At 54.5% G+C, this 12468-nt stretch overlaps 3 protein-coding genes across 9 annotated transcripts in view; 1 reads left to right on the top strand and 2 right to left on the bottom strand.

Annotated features, from left to right (window-relative positions):
• The first annotated feature begins 785 nt into the window (after positions 1–785).
• NDUFAF3 (NADH:ubiquinone oxidoreductase complex assembly factor 3) lies at positions 786–3692 on the top strand. Its single transcript, XM_032868005.1, has 5 exons — positions 786–2621; positions 2721–2913; positions 3070–3136; positions 3248–3348; positions 3428–3692. The coding sequence occupies exons 1-5, from the start codon at positions 2545–2547 to the stop codon at positions 3542–3544; spliced, it is 555 nt and encodes a 184-aa protein (XP_032723896.1). The 5' UTR covers positions 786–2544; the 3' UTR covers positions 3545–3692.
• Positions 3693–4357: 665 nt separating this feature from the next.
• IMPDH2 (inosine monophosphate dehydrogenase 2) lies at positions 4358–9258 on the bottom strand. Of its 2 annotated transcripts, XM_032868014.1 has the most exons (15): positions 9068–9258; positions 8574–8622; positions 8247–8348; positions 8056–8130; positions 7527–7733; positions 6945–7032; positions 6672–6871; positions 6497–6587; positions 6301–6396; positions 5963–6034; positions 5160–5303; positions 4929–5073; positions 4687–4830; positions 4523–4606; positions 4358–4423 (listed from the first exon to the last, which is right to left on the bottom strand). In XM_032868014.1, exons 1-15 carry the CDS (start codon positions 9163–9165, stop codon positions 4402–4404), a joined length of 1617 nt encoding a protein of 538 aa, XP_032723905.1. In that variant the 5' UTR covers positions 9166–9258; the 3' UTR covers positions 4358–4401. The 2 variants fall into 2 exon arrangements, with proteins under 2 accessions (XP_032723905.1, XP_032723906.1); XM_032868015.1 differs by lacking the exon at positions 5963–6034 and having other exon boundaries at positions 9068–9256.
• Positions 9259–9489: 231 nt separating this feature from the next.
• The window catches only part of QRICH1 (glutamine rich 1), a 52180-nt gene continuing 49201 nt past the window's right edge, over positions 9490–12468 (bottom strand). For 5 of the 6 annotated variants that reach the window (XM_032868007.1, XM_032868008.1, XM_032868009.1 and 2 more), the window contains 2 exons: positions 12107–12197; positions 9490–10473 (listed from right to left, as the gene is read on the bottom strand). In XM_032868007.1, the coding sequence (XP_032723898.1) occupies positions 10281–10473; positions 12107–12197 (284 nt within the window). In that variant the 3' untranslated portion in view covers positions 9490–10280. The other variant, XM_032868013.1, reaches the window with a different exon arrangement.

Genomic DNA, 12468 nt, shown 5'->3' on the forward strand with positions numbered 1-12468 from the left:
CGCCTTCAAGTTATTTACAACCATTTCCTCCTTTGCGATTTGGGTCGTCTTTACTCCCGATAAATGCGTACTCTGGTAGAATTTCTTCTCTTGATTTTTGTGGAATTAGAACCATCACGATATTTTCCAGAATTACCAGTTTTTAATGCTTTTCTTTTAACCTTGTGTACATTATCAGGGATACTCTGGCCCGGTTTAGGTAACGAGCCATTGTAGGCAAAATAAACAATGTGACCATAAGACCCAGCTAAAAGACTGCTCTCAGGTGGGAGTATCCCACTGCACTACAGAGAGAAAGCTCTTTCCTCTGTCCCATGAGGGCTCGTTTTCACTTCGATGTAACTTAAATCCCCCTTTCCTCTATTTTCTTTAATGGAGATCGAACCTGACACAGCACAGAGCAGAGTGCAGGAAACCCATAATTACTGCTCTGGAGCAGTGAGAGTGCCCAGAGTTTAGAAAGGAGGGGGATCCTAAAGGCAGGAAGTCTGACAAGACCCCTTTCTGGGGCAGGCCTGCAAGGCCCCTGCTGGGATCGCCGAAAGAGCACTGGGCGGACACGACATTCCCGATGGCTTCTTGGGTGCCCACTCAACGGGAGTGATCGTGTCATTCCAAAGCGCTTTCCATTCCGCGGTCGCATCACGAAGAGACAGCTGCTAACAGGGCTGGGGACTGGAGGCCAAGCTGGGGACTTCAGCTACTCTCAGTACACGAAGACGGTTGGTGTGGGTTTTCCCCAGGAAGTGAAAGGCTATCTATAGCGAGCTGCGGGCTGGGGTGGCCCTGCTCTGTGGGACTCACCGCCATTGCAGCCCTGTCCAAAGGCCCTGAGACCAACCTCCCTTGTCAATGTTACTCCAGGTTCCAGAGATGACCACAAACCTCGCTCTCCGACGTCTATGCCCACCACTTCCAGCCTGAGAGCGTACCTGAGACAGGGGCGAAGACCAGAGCGACCCAAATAAAGTATGTCTGGGGGTCAGGGGCTGGCCCACCCCATCGAGGCCAGGACGCTGCTCTGGCAGGAGAGCAGGGAACGAAATCCAAGCGCAGCTGGAATGCTCTGGAGACAACAGCTGCTTTTGGGATTCCGTTGCCCGCTGTCCAGCCGTGGGCGGGGGGGCGGGAGATAACCCCGGGAGGATGGTGGCCCCTTACCCTGGGGCCAGATCAGGAACCACCCCGCCCCCCATTCCCAGTACCAGAAGACTGACCTAGGAGTGGGCGGTAAAGCCGAGTGTAGTGGGAAGGAGGCGCTCACCTGGGCCCCTAAACAATAGGAAGATTGGTAGGGGCCTCCCCTGAGACCGGTCCCGATCCGGATTAAATCCGCAGAGTGGGATTATTCCTGTTGGTCTCATGAAGCCAGGCCACCCGTGCGGTGACTGGAGGGGAGGGCTTCGGGATCGGCCAAGAGAGAAGCTCCCCCGTGGGGCCGGAGAAGAAGTAAACCGCGCACCCGCCTCGGGGACACCCCCATACCCAGGGCCCTTCGTCCCGTGACTCTGCCAGCGCCCGGAGCGCTGGGTGGTGGTGGTGGGGGTGCCCAATGGCGGCGACGGGACCCCCGGGAATCCATTGCGAACGTCCTCCGCCGTGCCGAACCTCCCTCCCGGCCCAGTGGGTAGCAGACGCGTCAACGTTCCCTTGAGGCCACGACACGGTGGGGGCGCGAAGATCCCCGAAAGCCGCGCGGGCACCAGCGACTGTCGCGCCCGTAGGCCCTCTGATTCGGCTCAAGGGGGGGGGGGGGGGGTCGGGGAATTCTCGGGCCGCGAGCATAGTGAGCGACGACAGGGCGATGCTCCAGCCGCTGTCTAGTTCAATAGGTGGTCCCGTTCGGCCGGGTCGATCCCACCCGAAGAACCACAATCATCCCACCACGGCGTCCCCTTCCGCTTGCTCGGGCCGCAGACTCGGAGCCATTTTAAGGAGAAACCACTCAGCCACGCCCCCTCGCGCTCCCGACAAGCCAATCCACGCGCAGCCACGCCCCGGGAGACGCGCGGCTGCGACGCCAACGGTCGCGCGGGCGACGGTTGGGGAGGGGCGTGATTCGCGGAAGAGCAAGGGAAACCTGAGCCTGCCGCCCGGCCCTGGGAACCCGACGCCCTAAAGCCTGGGATTAGGGGTTTGGAGGCTGGCCCCACGCCCTGGCCAGGTGTGCGGGACTCGACCAGGTGCGCCGCCGCCCCGCCCCAGGCCCCGGGAGCCCTGCGTAATGGCTGAGAGCCAGGGACTAGGCTGCGGCGGGGGCCCAGGCAGCTCTCTGAGGCCAGCCACGCCACCAGGTGTCTGGCTCCCCCAGGACGGTCTGCGGGGGCCCGGGGCGGGGCGGGCGGCAGGTGCAGACACCGGAGCCCCGCTAGGGGACGGGCCCTCCTGGGACAATTGGCACCGGCCGGTCCCTCAAAATCCCGCGCTGGGGCAGCCGGCCTGCGCGGTGCCCTCCGGCACCTAGGGGGCGCTGTGGGCACGCTGCGGAAGGTTCAGCCACGACCCCGCTGACCCGGCGCGGACATCCCGGCACGCCGGTCAGCCATGGTCGCCGCGTTCGTGCTTCGCGGCCTGTGCGGAGCGCGAGCCGTGCTACGCTGTTCCCCTGCGGAGCTGCTGAGGTGAGCCCGGGCCCAGCGTCCCCGATTCCCGCCCCCACGGCCATTGATCCCGGCCCGGCTCCTCCTGGCAGGTTAGAGCCTGAGCACACCCCTCCGCAGGGCTCCACGGCGGGGGCACCGGCTCACTCCCGCGGACGACGAGCTGTATGAGCGGACGCGCATCTCTCTGCTGCAGCGCGAGTCCCCGCAGATCATGTATATCGACAGCTACAGCAGCCGCGGCTTCATGGTCAACGGAAATCGCGTGTTTGGGCCCTGCGCGCTGCTCCCGCAGTCGGTGGTGCAGTGGAACGTGAGCAGTGAGGCAGCGGAGGGCTGGAGTCCCGGGCCTGCCCCCCGATTCTGTCCCTCGCCAACTTGGGCTTTTCCGTTGCTCGTTTGGGGCGCAGGTAACGGCTTTGTGGGGAAAACCGCGCGAGCTTGTTTAACTTGCCTCCTCCCAACACAGGTAGGAAGTCACCGGGACATCATTGAAGAAAGTTTCTCTCTCTTCTGGTTGCTGGAGCCCCGAATAGGTACTGGAGAAGGGGAGGGCTGAGGTGCTTCCAGCCCTAGAAAGCTAAAAGCCACCCGCCCCAGCTTCTGCACAGAGCTGCCGGAGGCTAGCTCTCGCCATCTTTCCCTAGAGATTGTGGTGGTGGGCACCGGAGACCGGACCGAACGGCTGCAACCCCAGGTGCTGCAAGCCCTGAGGCAGCGGGGCATCGCCGTGGAAGTGCAGGACACGGTAAGGTCCGCCCCTCGGGAGCGCGGAGCGGGACCCAGGCCTCGCCCTCGCCAAGCTGATGCAGGCTTTCTCTTTGCAGCCCAATGCCTGTGCCACTTTCAACTTCCTGTGTCATGAAGGCCGAGTAACAGGAGCTGCTCTTATCCCTCCACCCAGAGGGACGGCGCTCACATCCTTAGAACGAGCTGCAGAATGAACTGCCAGGAATTGACCTGAGCTGTCCAGGAGGGCCCTGGCACTTTTTGCAGAGCGCAGGAGTTTCCAGCGCTTTCATTAGCCCTTCCTCTTTGGCACTGTAACACCTGTCTTTCTTGCCAGCAAATTAATAATTTAATCCACTTGTCCCATTTTGTATTAGGTGTGTTGCTGGCCAGGAGCTGCTGCTGGCTCAGTGGGCTCGTGTGTGTGTGTGTGTGTGTGTGTACGTGCACGCGCACGCGCGCTGCTGGCTCAGTGGGCTCGTGTGTGTGTGTGTGTGTGTGTGTGTGTGTGTGTGTATATGTATGTATGTATGTATAGAAACCAGGGGATCCCCTTTTTATGCAGACTACTTAGCTTCTCAGAGGCGGGAGGCAGTCCAGGCACCTGCTCCAAACTGCAGATCAATGTATTTGCTCACATGCACCTCTGAGAGGACCTCAGTGCTTTCTCCACAAGAGCCTCTAACTGACGTTAGAATATGTATGTGGGTCTCAACCTGGTCCTTGTGGCCAAGCAGGAGGCCCTGTGGGTGCCAGTCCAAAGCCCCCAACGACTATTCCATGACCTGTCCTAAACAGCCACAATGTGAGACTGAACCCTTGTGAGCCAGGGCTGGCTAGACCTGGCCAGACTCCTTTGTGACCTGCCACAGGAGGGACTTTATGAGTTTAGGATTAGTACCTCCTTCCAGATCTGAGGGTCTGAGGCTTTCTCTACAAATGAGTGTCGTGTTTGTTGTATGCATCTGATAGTGGCCGCCACACCTGCCTGTTGACCTCAAAGATCGAGCATCACTTTTTTTTTTTTTCCAAACTTTTATTGAAAAACTGAGGGGGTATGCTGTATCCCTTTTCAGAAAAGCCTCTTCTCATACCTGTAAGCAGAACAACCAGCTTTGAGGTGGGGGCAGGAGGAAGGAGGCACGGCAGAAACCTCTGCCCCAAGGGTGGATGGGTACAGAAGGGTCACTTACGAATGGAGGCTGTGAACACCTCCTTCCACCTGAGCTGAGGATGTTCTCTTCTCAAACTTGAGTTCTCCAGAATACATCATGGCTCTGAAGAAGGGCAAATGTCTGATGTAGGTACCTGGCCCTCAACTAGCTCCTCCACCCATGTCCCAGCTCCCCAGGCTTACCGGACTTGAGTCAAACTCTTGGCACCAATATCCTGGCAGGAGTGCTGGATGCCAGCGATCAGGTATGGCACAAATTTGTGGATGGACCCTTTGTCCTGCACAGCCCCAGAGACCCCCTGGGCCACTTTGATTTTATCAGCTTCACTGTAGGGAAAGGTAAGGCAACAAAGGCAAGTTCAAAGCATGGATGAGCCTATCAGTAGAAGGCTGTCAGTACAGGGTAACTGACCTTCCTGTCCCACCTGAAATAGCGGTTCTGGCTGCTGAGGTGCTTGTCCATGGCATCAAGAGAACCCATACCACGGTATTTCTTTAGCCGGATCCCATCAGAGAAGAAGTACTCGCCAGGGGCCTCAGTGGTAGCAGCCAGGAGGGAGCCCATCATGACTATGGACAAATGGGTGTGATGGGAACAGACCCTGAGTGGCACTGGGGAAGGAATCCCACCAGACTCCTTGGGTGTTGGGCCTCACCTGTGGAGGCCCCAAGGGCCAAGGCTTTGGCAATATGGCCCACATTTTGGATTCCTCCATCAGCAATAACAGGAACACCGAAGCGCCGTGCATATTCTGACACCTTGTACACTGCTGTTGCTTGGGGCCGCCCGCAGGCCAACACTGTTGAGAAATGGAGGAAGAGATGGGTGGGTGGAGTTAGTGGGGACAGGCAAGGGGCCCTGGGCCATAACTCCGCACCCAGGAGCGTTCTGCTACACCTGCATCAGGACTGCAGCCCAGCTGAGATTCCTGTCTGGAATGGCTGCTGCCCCATCTGCCTTCAACAGTTTTAAACAGTTGTGACGGCCTCCACTCAATCCGCATGTGCACGTGCATGTGTGCATGGCCCAGGGCAGCCTCAGGCACATGCAGTCAGCAGCCGGGAGAAGCCCCACCCAACTGATATCAAGTGGGGGTAGGGGGTCACCGTGCAGTTAGTATCCAGAGGCCCATCCCTTCCTCCCAGCGTGGTTGGCAGCTCAGGCAAGATCAGGGGAGTGGTCATGTGGAAGGAAGAGTGGGCTTGTTGGTCCTTGAGCTGTGCCTACTGTAGGAAATGTGGGCCAACTAGGGCCTACCTGGGAAGGGGGTCCTGCCCTACAAGCACCCCAGGAAGAGGAAGGAGCTGTGTTCTCCAGCAGCCCCCAAAACCATGGTCTGTCATTCAGTTTGCCCTGCCCACCCATCAGCACCACAAACCCCGGGAGCTACAGCTACAGTCAACCAAGCAGCCGGGCAGTGGGCAGCTGGGCCGGGCCAGTGGGCCGGGCTGGACTTACTATAGCAACCCTTGACAGTAGAAGGGCATTTGGGGCTGTGGGACTTTATGTCTGGAGGGATCTTGGGAGCCACTAAATAAAACAAACAGACCAGAGTTTAGAGAGGGTGCAGAGCAGGAGCAAGGAGGCCAGGCTAGGCAGGGGGGAAGTGGCAGGTGAGGAATGACGAACTCGTCTTCCAGCATGTCACCCATCCAAGGGGCCTGTTTGGCCCTGGGACTGCCCCTACTGGAGGACTCAGTATAGTTCCCACGGGAGTGCTTGGCTCCAGGCCATATGGGGCTAAGGGCCCTGCTGACACCAGGGTCTCTTGAGGGCCCCGCCAAAGCATTTCCTACCTTCCTGGGTGATGCAGATGGAGCCACTGCCCATGCCCACCCGCAGGGCATCTACACCAGCATCAATGAGGTTCTTGGCCTGAGCAGCCGTGACCACTACAGTGAAGAACAGGGAAAGGCTTGTGTGAAGGTCTGAGGGGGAGCCTAGCTCCCCTAACTCTTGCTCCACACCCTTTGGTGCCCAGTCTTGCCTCACCATTGCCTCCAATAACTTGGAGAGAGGGGTATTTCTCCTTGATGTACTTGATCATGTTGATCTGGAAGATGGAGTTTCCTTGGGAAGAGTCCTGGGACCAGGAGAAAGTCCCAGTGAGACGTACTGGTATGAGAGCTGTTCCTACCACCCCACCCTGCCTGTGCAAAGTGCTTACCAAAACCACTACATCCACACCAGCCTGGGCTAGCAAATCCAGCCGATACTTGTCATCTTCATGAGTGCCAATGGCCGCTCCGCACAGCAGCTGCTTCTTGGCGTCTTTGGAGGCCAGTGGGTAATCCCGGTTCTTCTTCAGGTCTGTCCGGGCAATGATGGCTACCAGCTCATCATCTTCATTTACAATGGGTAACTTTCCTGGGAGTAGGGAAGGTACATAAATCAGAACCCTGGTCTTTGGTTCCAGAACCCTCCCATCTCTAGAACTCACCCTTCTTGCTGCGCTGCAGAATTTCATTTGCTTCCTTCAGTGTGATGCCTGCAGGGGCGACCACCAAGTCTTCCCTCTTCGTCATGATCTAGCAGCGAGGGGAGCTGTGAGAAGGGCCCAGAGACCATACCTCCCAATAACCCCACCCGGACTCGGGTGAGGTTCCACAGACCACCACGAGCACACACCTGCACCCAAACCACCCTCCTCAAATGAACCCAACAGCCAGTGCAGCAGTAATGGTGGCATGGGTGAAAACTGAGTAGAAAGGACGTGGTACACAGAACACGCTGTAATGTTACTAGTAGAGAAAGAAGGGCCCCGCCAGAGCGACGACAAGAGAGAAGGCTGAAGTTGGTCCTTGAGCACTGCCCCCACCTTGCTGGCAAATGCTTACGCACAATGAGAGCATTTGGTGGGAAAGAGATGCAGGAACCCCACGAAGGGGTCAGAGACTTGGCTGGGCATTCATTGATCTTTCCTGGACAGCAGAGATCCCCCAGAAATGCCATTCAGGAAACAGAAACCGCACCTTAAGCCTTGGCTGCCAGAGGTTGGCTTTGCATTGTCAGTAGCACCCACCTCTTCCAAAAACCGGTTGTGCTCTTCCTCTTTGAGAAAATCTATGTCCCTTGAGGAAATGATGCCCACCAAGCGGCTCCCCATCCGGCCTGTGTCGGTGATTGGGATACCGCAGAATCCGTGCCGGGCTTTGGCTTCAAACACATCCCGCACTCGATCCTTGGGGCTGAGGACCACAGGGTCCGTAATGAATCCCTGCTCATATTTCTGGAAGGGATGGTGAGAAAGAACATTTCTGAACCATCTATCAGTCTGAAGTCTGGGGTCTGTGCCAACTCCCCCTCTGGCAAGTACCACAGGACCAAATCGCAATTCAAACCCAGGGATGGTAAACATGGGTGGGCTATAGGTTCTATCCACCTGGTCCTCTTCTCTTGTCTTAGGACACAGGGTCTCATGCTCTTCTCAGGAACTGAACCCCCAAGTGGGGAAAAAGGGATCCTAAATTAGAACAAATCCCCCACTTCCACCCCACTCCACCTCAGTGCAATTCCCAGGAGTTCTTGACCACGATCCTTGCCCTTCTGACCTTCACTTTCCGAACTTCATTGGCTTGGAACTCAGGTGTACAGTTGTGGTGGATGAAGCCAATACCACCTGTAAGCTGCATGATAAACAGAAGACAGTGAAAAAGTGACAAGGAGCAGCATGACTATGTGTGTCTTTGGGGAAGTGTGTGAGTGAGGTCCTTCCTTTTGTCCTTACGCCCACGATGCTCACCGCCATTGCTATGGCCATGCCGGCCTCTGTGACTGTGTCCATGGGTGAGGAAACCAGTGGGGTCTTCAGAGTGATCTTTTTGGTCAGAGCAGAAGTCAGGTCCTGAGGAAATATGGCCAGCTAATGTGGGAAAGCACCTCATAAAAGCCTGAGGGTGGTGCCAGGTCCCCCATAAAACAGGTGCCCTGTATGACCTGCATGCCAATCAGATTATTCCACAGAATTCCCCCCCCCCCAAACCCAATCTGCTGTGGTAGCAGAGAGACAGGGAAGAGAAATAGCTTACCCAACCTTGATGCTCAGGACCCAAATTCTGGCCATACTCACCACCTGGTCTGCAGTGAAGTCGATATACCCAGGGAGAATGAGAAAGTCACTACGGGGGAGGGGAGCGAATTGGGATTAAGGCTCAGGCTTAGGGGGGCCCGAGATTCCATCCCCACAGATCATGTCATAGGGCATTTGGGCCTAGAGGGCACTGACCCAGCCCTTGTCACAGGCAGGGCAGACAAATCACAAGGTGGAGATGAAGACGGGACCTTTTCTGCCACCTAGCTGTCATCAGCGACCCTGGCACCCTGACAACTCCATGTGCCGAGAGAATGGAGCTTCTAGCTTGAAATCTCAAGCACTGCCAAGATGCCTCCACCATCCCGCCCCACTTCAGATCTATCAAACGGAGCCCCAGAGATGGGTGGGGGATTCTCCGGAACCTGTCTCCCACGCCCAGGTCCAAGCGGGCTCAGTGGAAAACCCCGCCCGGCCTCCCAATCCAGCGCGCCGCCCCTCTTCTCGCCCAGGTGAGCCCGCTAGCCCCGCACTTGTAGGTGAGGCCGTCCCCGCAGTTGAACAGCTGCTGTGCCGTGAGCCCGTCGTCTGGCACGTAGGACGTGCCCCCGCTAATCAGGTAGTCGGCCATGGCCAGTGCCGGGCAAAGCCGCGTGTGCCCGAAGACCGCGCCGCAGAGGCCTCAGCCGCCCGGGCCGCGCCAATATAAACCCGCCGCTATCGTCATTGCGCCCTACGCGTCACTGACGTCAGGACGTAGTACGAACAGGCGGAGCCCGCACACCTCGCGGGCGGGGCTGAGGGAGCGCATGCGCAGAGCACGACCTAAGTGTGTAGCCACAAAGTTGGGTGTTCCCGAGGCCACCCCCTCCCAGAGGACGGTGACCCGTTCAACTAGCAGTTAAGGCTTTGCTTCCACTGGCCCGCCAGCCTCCTCCCAAATAAAGAGGCGATGTTCACTAGCATGTTGAAAAGACGTGCTTGTCATTCTTAATAAACAACTAGATTAAGAATACATAAGAGAAACAGAGTGGTATCTTTATATGATACACGAGTGTATGTTACAAGAATTCCATCAGGCACAGGAGCCTCAGGTTTAAGGCCTCAATGTCAGGCCAAAAAAAAAAAAAAGAAAAAAAAAAAAAGGCATGGTAAAGTTTTTACTTTAACATCTAAAATGTCACTTGTCAGAAAGGAGGGTGTAATAGAAATTGTCTTTAATAAATCATAATTGAAGTTCCCCTCATTTTCCTTCCATTAAGATGCTAAGTTTATGTCTGAGCATGAAGAAAGAAAAGACCATGGCTCCCCTGTGGTCAGCGACGTCTGCCAGTCAGAGTGGAAGCCAGCTGGGGAGATTCCCTGGAGGGTCCGTCACTAATTCCATCTTTCTGGAGTAAGGGAAGGGGCCACATTTCTCCTAACAGTCCGAGCCCTTTCCCCAGGCCCCAGACAAAAAAGAAAAAGCCAGCCAGCAACTTTCTAGGACATCTGGCTTTCAGGAAACCCAGAGCCCCCACGGGCTGAGGAATCTGCTGCGGCAGATTTACGGTGACGCACAGGAGGCAGTTTCCTTTTACATTTTAAACAGAAGCAGTCTGAAAGGCTTCATAACTACACCAATTTAAAAAAAAAAAAAAAAAACAAAAGAAAAAAAAAACAAAAACGGAGGCCTCTTCTTTAGTGTGAAAGTCTGTCCATTTTTTTTTTCCTGGATCATCTCCCTTGCACCATGGCTTAGGGATCTCAGTGCATGGTGCTTGCGTTGGCCACTGCGATGGCCTCCTGAATTTCTCGTATCACCAGGATCCGAGTCAGCATCTGTCCCATTTGCTCTCTGCTGATAGGCTGGACCGAGTACCAGATTGGGCTATTGGGGGCCACCACTGGCTCAGGCGTCAGATAAAACGTGTCATTCCGGCCTTTCACACTCTGGGGACTGAAAAATATTATCAGTAAAAGTTGGGTAAAACCACAACATTCTCAACCTTCCCACCCTGGAATCTTCCAGACAGATGCTGTATGCAAAATGTGGGAAGACAAGCAGCTTTCGAAAGTATGATGGCATAGCTACTGAATTCCATGCAGTCAACACACAATTACCTCTAGGGCCTCCTTTGGGGCTACTGCCAATACCAGCTGCCTCCCTTCCATCCTCCCTCACATGGAGCCAGCTGTCATTCCTCTAACCACCTGTCTTGGAATGTCAAGGTTCATCTACTTGAGTCTAACCATATCCCACTTGGAACCAATTTCACTGCCTACAAGTCCTCTCCAAGTTTTTGTTCATACTGTTTCCTCTACCCAGTTCACTGAATTCCCAAATTTGACGTAGGAGACTCTGCCTTCGACCTTGGCTGTGATACTGGACGCTTACCTGGGCTCACCTCCACTCCAAGTTGTGCTGTACTTAGCATATGCCACCTTCTAACAGTTACATTCACCTATCCACTCAAGATTTATCAAAGGGGGGTGCCTGGGTGGCTCATCTGTTAAGCGGCTGCCTTCAGCTCAGGTCATGATCCCAGGGTCCTGGGATCAAGCCCTGCATTGGGCTCCCTGCTCAGCAGGAAGACTGCTTCTCACTTTCCCCACTCCCTCTGCCCGTGTTCCCTCTCTTGCTGTGTTTCTCCCTATCAAATAAATAAAATCTTAAAAAAAAAAAAAAAAAGATTTATCAAAGGGATACTGTGCGCCAGGCCTGCAGTAAGGGCTGATACTCAAGAAATGAGCAGGATCCAAGACTCCCTACCTTATGGAACTTACAGATACGAGACAGTGAAAATTAAAGTTACATAAATAAACACAAAATGACAATCAGTGGTAAGTGCTACAGAGGAAAGAGCCCAAAAGAACAGGTAGGGAATTTGGAAATGCTTCTGGTAAAGCTGTTTTGAAAAGAGGGGTGGATAGGAGTCAAATAGCCAAATATGGGGGTGGGGAGGGGACTCTTGCCCAATAGGGAAAATTTCTAAGCTGAGGACTGGAGGTAGGAGAGCAAGATGCTCTGGAGTGGAGAGGAGCCAGTATGGCTAGAGAGCCAAGAGCGACAAGGACGTGAGATTAGCAAGGGGGAGTATACATAAGGCCTTGTTGGCAAGATTAAGATTACTCTTTCTTTATGCAATAAATGGAAACCACTAAAGGTTTAACCTAAGTAACATAGGACCTATAACATAGAAAGATGATTTTGGCATTGCTGTAAAGATAACATTCCAAACTGCAAGGGTAAGAGAGTAAAAGCCAAGGAAAGAAATCCCCCCTAGACTGATGTTGCTAGTGACAAAGGTCAAGGCCGGGAAGATGCAGGGCTGTACTATGCTACATTATGGAGGCCACCCTTCTATACTTTCCTTCATCTACCTTCATTCCCCTCTCCAAGACAGAAGACCACATAAAGTCACAACATAGTCATTTCACATGCTTTGGGGAAACCAGTCAGGCTGCTTTTCTATTTAGCTTTTTGGAAGTGTGTTTTTACTCTGTTTGGGACTAATTAAGAATGCCTTGTACACAGGTACAATGCACACATGCAAACATACAATCACCCAAGCATCATAAAGCTTCCTCACCATTTAAAGAGGTAGAAATCGTAGAGCTTGATGGGACATCTCAGTGGATTCTCTGGATTTTCCGTCTGTTCTGCATACATGTCATCTGTAACTATAAAACACACCCCCACCACCAGGAACACAGCATGAGACTGCCTTAGCTCAGGACCAGATTAGAAACCTTAGGCTTCCAGATATCCCAACTAGACTTACTGGGAGGAGAAAGGGTGTGCGGCATGGAGGGAAAGTATGAAGGGAAAAAGCAGCAATCGTTTCTGGGGCATCTCTGCTTCTACAAGAGTTTGAAGTTTCTAGGTGGGAAGAAGGGAATGGAGAATTCCTATCCAACAAATCCCAACCTTCACACTCAACACTAACCCCCC

The sequence above is a fragment of the Lontra canadensis genome, unplaced genomic scaffold (genome assembly GCF_010015895.1).
Source record: "Lontra canadensis isolate GAN:19392208 unplaced genomic scaffold, GSC_riverotter_1.0 scaffold35, whole genome shotgun sequence".
In the NCBI taxonomy this organism is placed as follows: Eukaryota; Metazoa; Chordata; class Mammalia; order Carnivora; family Mustelidae; genus Lontra; species Lontra canadensis.